The sequence below is a fragment of the Aulonocara stuartgranti genome (genome assembly GCF_965226115.1).
Source record: "Aulonocara stuartgranti genome assembly, chromosome: 23".
In the NCBI taxonomy this organism is placed as follows: Eukaryota; Metazoa; Chordata; class Actinopteri; order Cichliformes; family Cichlidae; genus Aulonocara; species Aulonocara stuartgranti.
Genome location: NC_138958.1, coordinates 15,569,426 through 15,580,507, shown reverse-complemented (window position 1 = coordinate 15,580,507; position 11,082 = coordinate 15,569,426). Strand labels below are relative to the sequence as shown.

Genomic DNA, 11,082 nt, shown 5'->3' with positions numbered 1-11,082 from the left:
CGAGATGAAGAGCTTCCTTTTAACAGGGAGAGACCTCCATCAGAACCAGGCCTGTGGAAGAGCAGCCATCTGCCTCAACTGGAAAGATCAAAGGACAGCAGACCAGCGGATGAAGTTAATAACATACAATACATGAGTGAAAAGAGCTGAGTGGAGAAAAAATATTTAAAATAATTTGTTAAATAAGTTTAATATGGGAAGTCACTCAGCAAGCGTGGTCTAGTGCTGGGTCACCTGACCAAGCTCTAACTTTATGAGTTATAAAAACTTTCAAGGCCAAATTCAAAAGTAGAGAGGGTGCCAAGACTCTCTACTTTAGCCGTTTGGCTCTCTACTCAATAATTATTATATTATTGACGTAATATAATAAAAATATACTTTTATTACTATATGTGAGGAGAAGGATTTTAAGTTCCGCATTTAACGGAGTCAGTAAAGAGTTGATATTATGGGAGAAATATGATCTCTCTTTTCCGTTCCTGGTACCTGGAAAATGGTACTATTAATTGACATTTTAGTTATTCTGTAACTGATGTTATTATTGTTGATAATACTAATTAGCAGGTAGAATGAGGATTTTGGTGGTGTACAACCACAAACTTTGACAGCGCATTTGATATTATATGCTACCAGGTGCTTTCTAAAATTGCAGATCATTCACTCATAATGGTCTGCAATTCGTATGTGTTGTGCTTCATGTTGAAGCAAACTGAAGGTCCTGGTTTCTTTCTGCGTGCTCACGCTTCCTCCCAGAAGCATGCATGTTAGGTTAACTGTTTATGTCTGTGTATCTGTGTAATCTAGATGATTGTCTCGTGACAACAGGGTTCATATTGTTAAACAATAACTGCTTTACTGATAAGGCAGCAGCACCATGTTGTAGTTTAAAAGCAGTTGTATGTTGCTATATCTCAAGTATAGAAATAAATGGAGCATTTATAAAGTAGGAATGTAATTGAGAACCTGCAAAGCGTTATCTGACACACACACACACACACACACACACACACACACACACACACACACATACATATATATGTATATGTATATGTATATATATATAGAGAGAGAGAGAGAGAGTATACAGTTAATGTACAAATTAATTACTATAGTAATATAGATTAATATAGATATACATTCAGTTTTTACATATATCACATTTGAACTCTAAACTCTAAACTGAAATGTTTGCTTAAATATCGCATAAGTTGTGTACTGGATTATTTGTTTACGAGAACATTTTGAATAAATAAACGTTATAGCGTTTCCGCCATGTTTAACCAGCAGGCTTTTACTTTGACAGTGATGAACCGGAAGTGCTTCTCTGTCGCTTGAGGTTGGCTAAATTCTACTTGAACAATGCAGGTAATAAATATGAATATATATTCTGTACGACAGTATAATGCCTTCTTAGATGCAGTAACATTCATTAAAATGTTTATTTTGTCTGATGACTCATTTTCTTGTTGTTTAAGTGACTGACTCTTAAGTGGCTGAGGTTATGCACTCTTTAGCCGTTTGGCTAGCACAGCTGTGTATTTGCAGTGTTTGGGAGGTTTTTAATGCTTTTGTTGTCTTTTAGCAACGAGAAGAGAAACAGTTAGAGGCGTCAGTGGAGTCTCTCATTTCGCGGGTGGCTCACGTTAAAAATGCTCTGCACAGTTTCATTTACAAACTAGAAAACGAGTACGAGCGTTTGACGTGGTGAGTAAAATTATTTTCATTGTAAAGCAGGCTGTTTTGTTTTAAAAGAAACGCGACATAGATTTAAGTCGAGCTAATACTTTGTTGTTCAAGCTGTTTTTGACAACAACATATAAACACGGTTTGTTCCTTTTATTTACAGGAGCAAATTTGACAGAAACTGTGGAAAATCTTGTCTTGTGGATATACAGATTTGATCTGAAACGCGTGCTTTGTGGATTATTTTGAGCTCTCACAGATGTGCCCTTTTTTGTCCTATAGGCCTTCTGTTTTGGATAACTTCGCCCTTCTGTCTGGTCAGCTGAACACCATCAATAAACTGCTCAGGAACGAGAAGACACCGTCCTTTCGCAACCAAGTTATAATCCCCCTGGTCCTGTCTCCAGACCGAGATGAGGACTTGGCAGTGAGTACCACAGCTGATAACACGTTTCCTCTTTTGAAAAAAGAAGTAGTTTCTCTGAGCTGTCTGTTTACCTGCTCTCAGAAACTCACGGAGCAGCGCGTTCCAGTGTTCAGCCATGAGATCGTACCGGACTACTTGCGGACCAAACCTGACCCAGAGGTGGAGGAGCAGGAGAAAACGCTGAGTACAGAGGCAGCACGTATTGGCCCCGATGTGGCCCAGGTTAGTTTGGACTCGCATAAAATAAAATATTCTGTCATTTTTGGGAATATTTTGCAATTTTTGTTTAAACCTTCAGGTTTTATTGTCATGAACAGAAACAGATCCAGGCTTTGAATAAGATTTGCACTACTCTGCTGGAGAAGCTAAGCAACCCTCGTGAGGACAGAGATGCAGAAAGCGCTGGTATGTTGCACTTCTGCTGCAGTTTTCTTTAATAAATTACACAAATACAATGGTGACTCTCAAATTTTATTTTATTTTATTTTTTTTACACAGCTATGCGACAGAGCAAACCGTCTTTCAACCCTGCTGACACTAACGCATTAGTTTCGGCCGTTGCATTTGGAAAGGGACTTTCCAAATGTAGGCCTCCTGGTCCCGTGGCCCCTGGACACCAAGGACAGGGGTCCATGATGAGTGGAGGTCCAACCTTACAGCAGGTCACTATTGGTGGGGGTTCAGGCCAGCAAGCAGGTATGGGAGGACCTGTGGCTCAACAGCAGCAAGGTCAGACAGGTAGGAGACTTGGAAAGCTGAGTTAGTATTTTACCTGAGCACAGCATCACAGTTATGTGAGAGCCAGCCATAGAGTGCTTTGCCGTGTTTCTTCAGTTTTCTTCAGTTTCAACATTTTACCGATGACAGTCATTAGTTTTTGAATTATAATGAATTAAGTGTGATGCTCCATTTAAAAATGATGGTCACTTTAAGAGGTAGGAAGGTGAATTATACAGGATATGTTAAAGACAAAGTTTTAAAACACCAGGCTAATAGCAAAAATGCTCAGTTCTAGGCTTCATAACAGGATACTCAAACAATTTTACATTATCATGCAGTTTAATAAATGGCCTTTTCCAATATTTAAAAAAAAACAATAATATTGCACAAATGAAAAAACATTCTCAAGCTAATTTGCCCATTTTTCCCATGCAATAATCCATCTATGCTTCCACCCAAATGCAGAGGCTGAAGGGACCGTGGCGCGTACTGACGATTAGCCCTTATTAGGGGGCATTAACAGTCATATCTGATATATATATATATATATATATATATATATATATATATATATATATATATAGAGTATTACAAAGTAGTTGACTGTCATCCCTGGCTTTCCAAACATGGACATGATTTAAAATAATAGATGGCATTTTGTCATAAATTTGGTAGAAATGCTAACATTTCTGCATAGAATTCATTTCTGTGGTCTAAGTATAGTTGTTATCATGTAGTTTACAGCTTAAAAACATGTTAAGGTGTGCACTACCTGTTTCATTTAACTTGAAATGAGCTTTCACCTCAAAGTAATCCCCATATTAATGCCAGGAAACTTCCCACCCAACATTACATTGTAATGAGATGATAATATTCATTTTCATATGGAAACTGCTTGTTTGTTTAGATGTATTGATACTGCTTTGAACTCTACAGATCATTTTCAAGAGTTTATGGACCTCGAAACTTGCACATTGACTGCTAGCTAAGATTGTCACAATACTAGAATTTATTGAGTATATACTCAGGGAACTACTAAATACCACTTTTGAGACCATGCTGACGATTTTGACCCCATCCTGCAACAATAGTAAAGAAAAGTAATAGTGAAGAACTCACATTTCAAAAAACATGTTGAATTTTTGCAAACTTTTTCAAAAATAAGTTGGATTCAACAAAATAGGTTTTTAAGATTCATCTGATTTCTTTTATTAATTAAAAAAAAAAAAGTTCTTCTTGTTCACAACTGCATGCAGCCTCTCTGTCATCCACCATCCACTCTGCAGCTCTTTGCATCCTCAGCTCTGCTCTTCAGGCCTGAAACCCATCTGAATAAGCTACTCTTCTCCAGATTTGACTTTTTATTTTCTTGGATTATCCACTCATGGCTGTGCAGAGCAGCCTACTCGATTCACCATGTGTCCATAACCCGACTTGCCACATCTCTATATTCAATATGCCATCTGTCATTCATAATCATTACAGGCTAACTACAGCATGCTAGCTGCTGCGTTAATGAACTGTTAAATACTTCAGTGCTGTTGAAACAGACGTTTTACTGACCTCTGAAATTCCTCCTCAAGTGTTGTTCAGTGTTATGAATGCTAACAACTTTAGTTGTTAGTGAGGGGAGGGGCTGTGTGCGTCACTGTCTGCAGACTGTCTTCAAAGATGGAACTGTTTGTATCGATACTATGGCAAAGGAGAATCTCAATTTGATAGTCATTTTGGAGTTGATTAATATTGGAGTATTAAATTAAATAAATTTTTTTTGACAACCCAGCTGTTAACACAGGATGTTTTGAATGATTTATATCTGCACTTGAAGAAAGAAAAAACCTTAAAGATGCATATATAGGGTTGATCTCTTCCCTTTGGTTTTCTCTCAGGAAAAATGCCAAGCAGCATCAAGACAAACATCAAATCTGCGTCTGGGTCAATGCATCCTTACAACCGATGAGCGGCCTTCTCACCTGTTACCATTCGGAGACTCACCTTCAGAGGTGCCAGCATTTACAGTAGAAAACTGTCACTTCTGTTTAATGCAGGGGTGGGCAAAACATTTTTCCAAGGGGCCTCATGAAAAACTGGGACTGTTGCGTAGGGCCCCCATTTATAACTTGAACTGATCATTATGATCTCATTACAAGGTTATTGTTACGTCCTTCCACAAGTTCAAGTTTCTTTTGTGGCGTCTTGGAGAAATGATTCCCCCATGCCTGTTTTAGTGCGTTAGTTTCATGGAGAATAATAAATACAAAAACAGCATGGGGATTTTTTTTTCACATGTCACTGAAGCTGTTGTAGTTTTTCATATCACATCTAAATGTCAGTGTTTGTTTGAACCACTAGATGGCAGTCTGCTTTCATTTCTGGAATTATAGTTTGGAACTGTAATCAGGACACTTTTTTCAATTAAAAACAATGTGCTCAAAATAATTCCTTGTTGTGTAATTAATCCACTGTTTACTGTTGTTTAATTATTATTAATACACTGAAGGTTTCTATAAATTAATAAATCTTAGTGCCTTGATGCGGAAGCTCTCGTTCTCATCAAATGACCATCCCCACATGTTAGATGTGCACTATGATCTGATGTCTGTTTCACATTTCTGCCCTTTATTTTTTCTTCTGCTCCTCTTTGTCCATTTGGCTGCAGTACCAAAGGTGAGAATAATGAGGGTGGACGTTGCGCTGTGTGGCCTGATAATGTCAAAGTGTTTAAGGGGGGAAATGAGGAAGTATCGGTGCTGACGTGTGAGGGGGGCCTCTCTCTGTGCCGGCTCTCTCTGTCCACTCCAATCCCTGTCCTGCTGCACAGCACAGTGACCGTGCTGCTGTCACAGCATGCAGACCCATGCCTGACCTACATACACCCTCTGTCCCCAAACAGGCGGACGTCTCGCTGTGTCAGCCGCCGTGGTCAGATGCTCTGCTGAGACAGCTCAAAGCTGCACAAGGTCACACTTGTGTCCGTGGATGAGGTCTAAATTTTAAACAAAGAGCTAACGGGCAACATCCTGCGAACATCACAAAACAGAAAGGTTCAGCTGAGGTTATCTGCCAAACTATCATCCAAACTTAGAGACTGCAGAGGACACACTAGGATGGACTGTTTTCATACCATCCTAGTGTTAAATTTGACTTTATACACAGAAATATATCCTAGATTCTTTGCAAAACATGTTTGTTTTTTTCTTTCATGATTTCTGCAAATAAAGTGACAAACTTGTGAGGCTCTTAGGTTTTTCCTGTTTTCTTAGATGGTCCAGTTACATATAATTGGCATATTCCAAATAGTATTAGATATGATGATAATCCAAAACCAGTCCTCCCGAAAAAGAACAAATGATTTTTTCATATATAAAATAGTCTATATTTTGACATATAAATCTACTTTTATTTTTAATTTAAGCAGTGATATTTACTTGCTGTCTCTGATGCTTTTATCTGCACTTCAGTCAGTTTTTTTTTCTTTTCAAACCACCTTTAAAGGGTAAAAATATATTTAAGTGCTTATTTTTTTAAATCATTGCTAATACTAAATCTAAACAATCTGCTAAAGATCCCTCCCATTTCAGTCAGCATGCCATCCTGCTTCAGATTTCAAAATGAGTCAAACAAATAGTTTACTTTTCCTCTTTAGTGGTAGTTCATGTTAAAAGATGGCCATGACCAAGTTGACCATGCTTCCATTCTTATAATTTTCTGTTGAACATTATAAGAAAGTTTCTTCTTCTCATATAATAATGGCATATTGTAAAGAAAACATCGGCTTTCCTGATTGTCCAATCATTTAAACAGTTGCAGCGATGTAAATTGCACTCCCTGGTGAGTGCACATATAGTTCTGACACACTATCAGTGCCCCGAAACCACCGTCGCCACCGCATCTGAACCTTATTACAACAGCTAATCGTCTCTCTGTTGTGCAATTAGAGCGTTCATTTACTCCCCGTCATAAAATATGAATCTGAACAAAATCCATTTACGCTGCGGTACAAAACCAAAGTGAAGCAGTTTTATGAATTTGGTAAAAGTTATATTGGCACCAGAATCTGATTTTGTGCCTTACTACAAAAATGATTTTGGATTAGACACGCAATGTAAAGTCATTAACTTTATGGCAAAACAGCATAAAAAGTGTAGGAAAAACTGTGGACAACACAAACCGATGTTGTAAACCTTCAAACTTTTCCCTGCATCATCTAAAAGAAATAGTTTTGACACTCCAGCCTTTTAGTAATTTAAATGATCATAAATAAATAAACAAATAAAACAGTAGCTTAATAATTAGCAGCCAAGGTAATACGACATTCATCAGATACACTAGTTTTGCTTAAAGCTACAGACTGACTTTAAACTGTGCAACTTTGCAGGAGGAGAGCAACTCTTAAATCACGTCTAATTAAATATTTCATTTAGCTGCCTTATTAGTTAAAATATATTTAAGCAGCATATTGAATACAGATTTCCATGGAAGCCCGTTTCTGCCACAAAAAAAAGTATCCATAACTCAAAATTTCGACTTATCAACTCGAAATTTCGACTTATTAACTTCAAATTTCGACTTATCAACTCGAAATTTCAAGCTAGCTCTGCCAATCAGTAATCTATCTGGAATGCGCACTAAAAATCCCCATCGCAACAAATTGGCGCTTTTCGAGAGTACATTTGCTGAGAGTAACGCCATGTGATTCAGCTAATAACACAAGCCACACAAATCAGCAATTTGTGCATTCATGACTGGTTGTAATACTGGTAGCTTAGCTATAACATTTGTAGCTTAGAGCTTCAGCTTCTGGGTAACAAGGAAATGACATCATTCACGTAGATTGCTGATAGCAGTTAACATCGAGATATTAACTCAAAATTTTGAGAAAAGTAAGTCAACATTTCGAGCTACTTTTCTCGAAATTTTGAGTTAATAAGTTGAAATTTCTAGAAAATAACTCAAAATTTCGAGTTATGGATACTTTTTTTTTGTGGCGGAAACGGGCTTCCATAGATTTCAGTGCACTCTTTATGAAACAGGGGGCATGTCACCGTGGAAAAGTACACTCTTGTCAGGATAGAAATATACAACTATAGATGAGCAGTACTTTGTAATGAAACAAGTAACATGCCCCCTACTCCATGAAAAAATTCCACCAGATCCTCTCATTATTCGAGGCCCATTTGTGCCAGTATCTGTTGCACATTTTGTATATGAGCCTTCACATGATGTTTCATAAGCTTTTTTTCTCATCTCCATTGTTTCCTTTAATGATTCTGCCTTTGTATGACACATCAGGTCACAGAGACCATAACAGGGGTCATCAGCGTTTTACTTTTGGTGCACATTGAGGTTTGGGATTTGGCCCATTCTGTAAAATGATCCCTGAAATTACTGTTTTGACAATTAATTGAAATTCATAAAATCAAGACTGTGTGCGAGGAGAGCCTCAGAGAGGTTTTATATCACATCCAGTGCCGACTGCCTCTGAGCCTCACTGTACATAGTGGATAATGGGGAAACTCAATATGACAGCTGCCTCCTAAATTACAGTATACACTATATAGCAGGGTACACAGAGCAGGGGTAACTAGACGGTTTTTAACCAGACACAAATCCGTCCTGACAACATAATCAGCATTGCTATCTTTTGAAAAGACAGGATTTCCCTCTGAAGCGACACACTGCAGTGACCAAATGTGTCAAATGACTTCATGTCCAGAAATGCAGGAAAAACATTTAAGAAGATAAAAACACAGAGACACAAACCCCAAATAAATGAGCTCACAGAAACAAGCGAGCAAGAGAGTGGACGTGAATAATCCTTGCATATGACTGAGCTAATTATTCCAGCAGCCCTGGATACGGATGTTCTTCATTAAATATTTTTTTGTTTCATTTCTGATTTATGTTTTGGAGAGATAACTTTCTCATTTATTTAATAAGAGCATCTCCTGGCACGGTTTTAAAGGTTTTCTTTATTTTTCCTGTAATTGAAGAACATGATAAGGTCCATAACTTGCTCATTATGGAAGCTTAAGGCAAATATAAAGAAAGAGTTTACAGCCTTAAACTCCCACACCCCAAAAAAGGCTCAAATATTCTGCAGAGTCTAATTCAAATGTTCCACGGTTGAAGTCACTTGAAAGGCTCCGATGACGCACGCGGATCTGTGAAATCTTTTCCAAATGTCTTCTTTATGAAAGTTGGGATCAGAGGAATTCATTAAGGATCTGTGGGTGGCATAGGCAAAACGAGTACTGAGGCTTTGCCAAACTGAACTGTTTCCAAATCTGAAATCTGCAACGCTGACTGGAACACACCCACAGTCACTAATTACTTGACCCTATTCCTGCGCAGCCTTGTGGAGTTATTTTGTGATTCATATACGGTCTATCAGGAGAGAAGACGACTTGTTTCATTTTATTAATGCAGAAGGTTTCCTTGAGACAAAGCTTCTCCACCTCAGACCTTACATCGTCTACTTCAGAAACCATTCCCTCAGGCGCATGTGTGCAGCCTTGTGAGTGTGTGTGTGCATCGTGTTGGCAGATGCTGTATCGGGTGCACATTATGCATTGTGAATAATCCTGCCTCTTGATGAGCCTTATATTGTCATCGATATAATGTGAGCCCTGAGCCCTCCTGCATGTGCCACATGCTTTGTGGTCATTGAGGTTGAAGAAGATTGATATGAAATTCCATTGGCTTAGATGTACTAAGATGAGGTCAAAGAAGGCAGATGTGATTATAATGAATGTTTGTCTTAGCCTATAGAGAGACACAATCCTGTGCTTGTTCCCTGTCCGAGTGTATAGAGCAGAGAGCTGGATTAGACTCTTAATCTAATAGACACCAAGGTGCTTTAATTAATTCATTAATTTTTTCTTTCAATCAAAAATGTATTTTTACATTTAAATTTCTTCCTCGAGATCTTAAATTTCTGTTATTTTCTATTTTTAAGAAACAGCATAAATGAGAAGTCTCCCTAGTTATGATTAAACAACATGGAAAGCTGTAGTTGCACATTAATCCTATACACCATTTTATTGTATTGCATCTTATTACTGTTCAGAGATGAATGAAAATGAAACTGCAGAGTTTGTGGTCAAACTGGAAAGGGACCATGGGATACATCCTTGGCTCAGCTGGTAGAGCTGGTTTGATCCCCAGTCTCTCCACTTGCTGAGAGTCTCAGGCCACCAAACCCCAAGTTACCCTGCAGGGCATCAAAACACCTTGCGTGGTTATGTGTGTGTGTGTGTGTGTGTGTGTGTGTGTGTGTGTGTGTGGATGAGAAACACACTTCAAATACTTTATAACACTGCAAAGTTTAAAAGGACTATATAGGTGCTGGCTATTTAAAATTTTACCCTGCTGCCACTGTGACCAAGCTGCCTATCCGGTCGTTAAGTGATGACGTGACGAATCCTACTTCCGGGTCTAAAGTAGTAGCGTTTAATATAGCTTTTGTGTTGTTAACATGTTTAATGTTTTGTATTTTCTTCTATTTAATCTCAAAAAGCTCCTAAAACAGTCAGTGATCACTGTTGACCTCCCTCGGCTTTTATTACCGCTAATCATTTATTTAAGCTCAGTTTTTAAAACCTTAGGATGTAACTACAGCCCAGCCCATGCAGCAGTATATGAATGACTAACCTCGTATTGTGGATGGATTATCTCAGTTGTTCTCCTGGCTGAAGTTTGGTCCTTTTACAGCATCCTGCCATGTGATTACATTTGTTCCTGACCACCGAGAACACTCACGTTAACTTTTATCGAGTGGGAAAAAGTTAGCTTGTTTATATTATGCTAACATAGCTGTGTCGCTAGCGGTCACGTAGCACATCATTATATACCAGCTAGCCCAACTTCAGTAACCCTACAAACGTCACTGCTGTTTAGTTTCCTGTCTTCATTTATGTTGGAAGTGATAACAGAGCTGTACGTTTTAATTTGTTTCCAAAACCCCGCAGTCAGGACATGCTATATTGTATTTAGATAGAAGCTAGCGAGCTAACTCCCTGCTAACTTCTAACTCCGTTAAATGTCATAAATTCCGTTTTCATGGATGCCTGGATGTTAAACTCAATTGTTACAACTGGTACAGCAGAACGCTGATCATTTTATTAAAGATGAAAGACTTTAGACAGTTTTTCAACTCTCAGTAATGCCATAGTGATCGTTTGATATATGGACCTGCAGCGGAGTTTAGGCCCAGACACGACTAGTGACGTCAGACTTAACGACCGGATAAG

At 38.3% G+C, this 11,082-nt stretch overlaps 1 protein-coding gene across 1 annotated transcript; it reads left to right on the top strand.

Moving 5' to 3' along the window:
- The first annotated feature begins 1,274 nt into the window (after positions 1-1,274).
- On the top strand, positions 1,275-5,269 carry med8 (mediator complex subunit 8). Its single transcript, XM_082523547.1, has 7 exons — positions 1,275-1,365; positions 1,583-1,704; positions 1,966-2,110; positions 2,192-2,332; positions 2,428-2,515; positions 2,609-2,848; positions 4,720-5,269. Exons 1-7 carry the CDS (start codon positions 1,360-1,362, stop codon positions 4,788-4,790), a joined length of 813 nt encoding a protein of 270 aa, XP_082379673.1. The 5' UTR covers positions 1,275-1,359; the 3' UTR covers positions 4,791-5,269.
- Positions 5,270-11,082: the final 5,813 nt, after the last annotated feature.

Coding starts and splice junctions, on each gene's coding strand:
- med8 (XM_082523547.1), top strand. Junction 1,705..1,965: donor GAGTACGAGCGTTTGACGTG/GTGAGTAAAATT, acceptor TTTGTCCTATAG/GCCTTCTGTTTTGGATAACT. Junction 2,333..2,427: donor TTGGCCCCGATGTGGCCCAG/GTTAGTTTGGAC, acceptor TGTCATGAACAG/AAACAGATCCAGGCTTTGAA.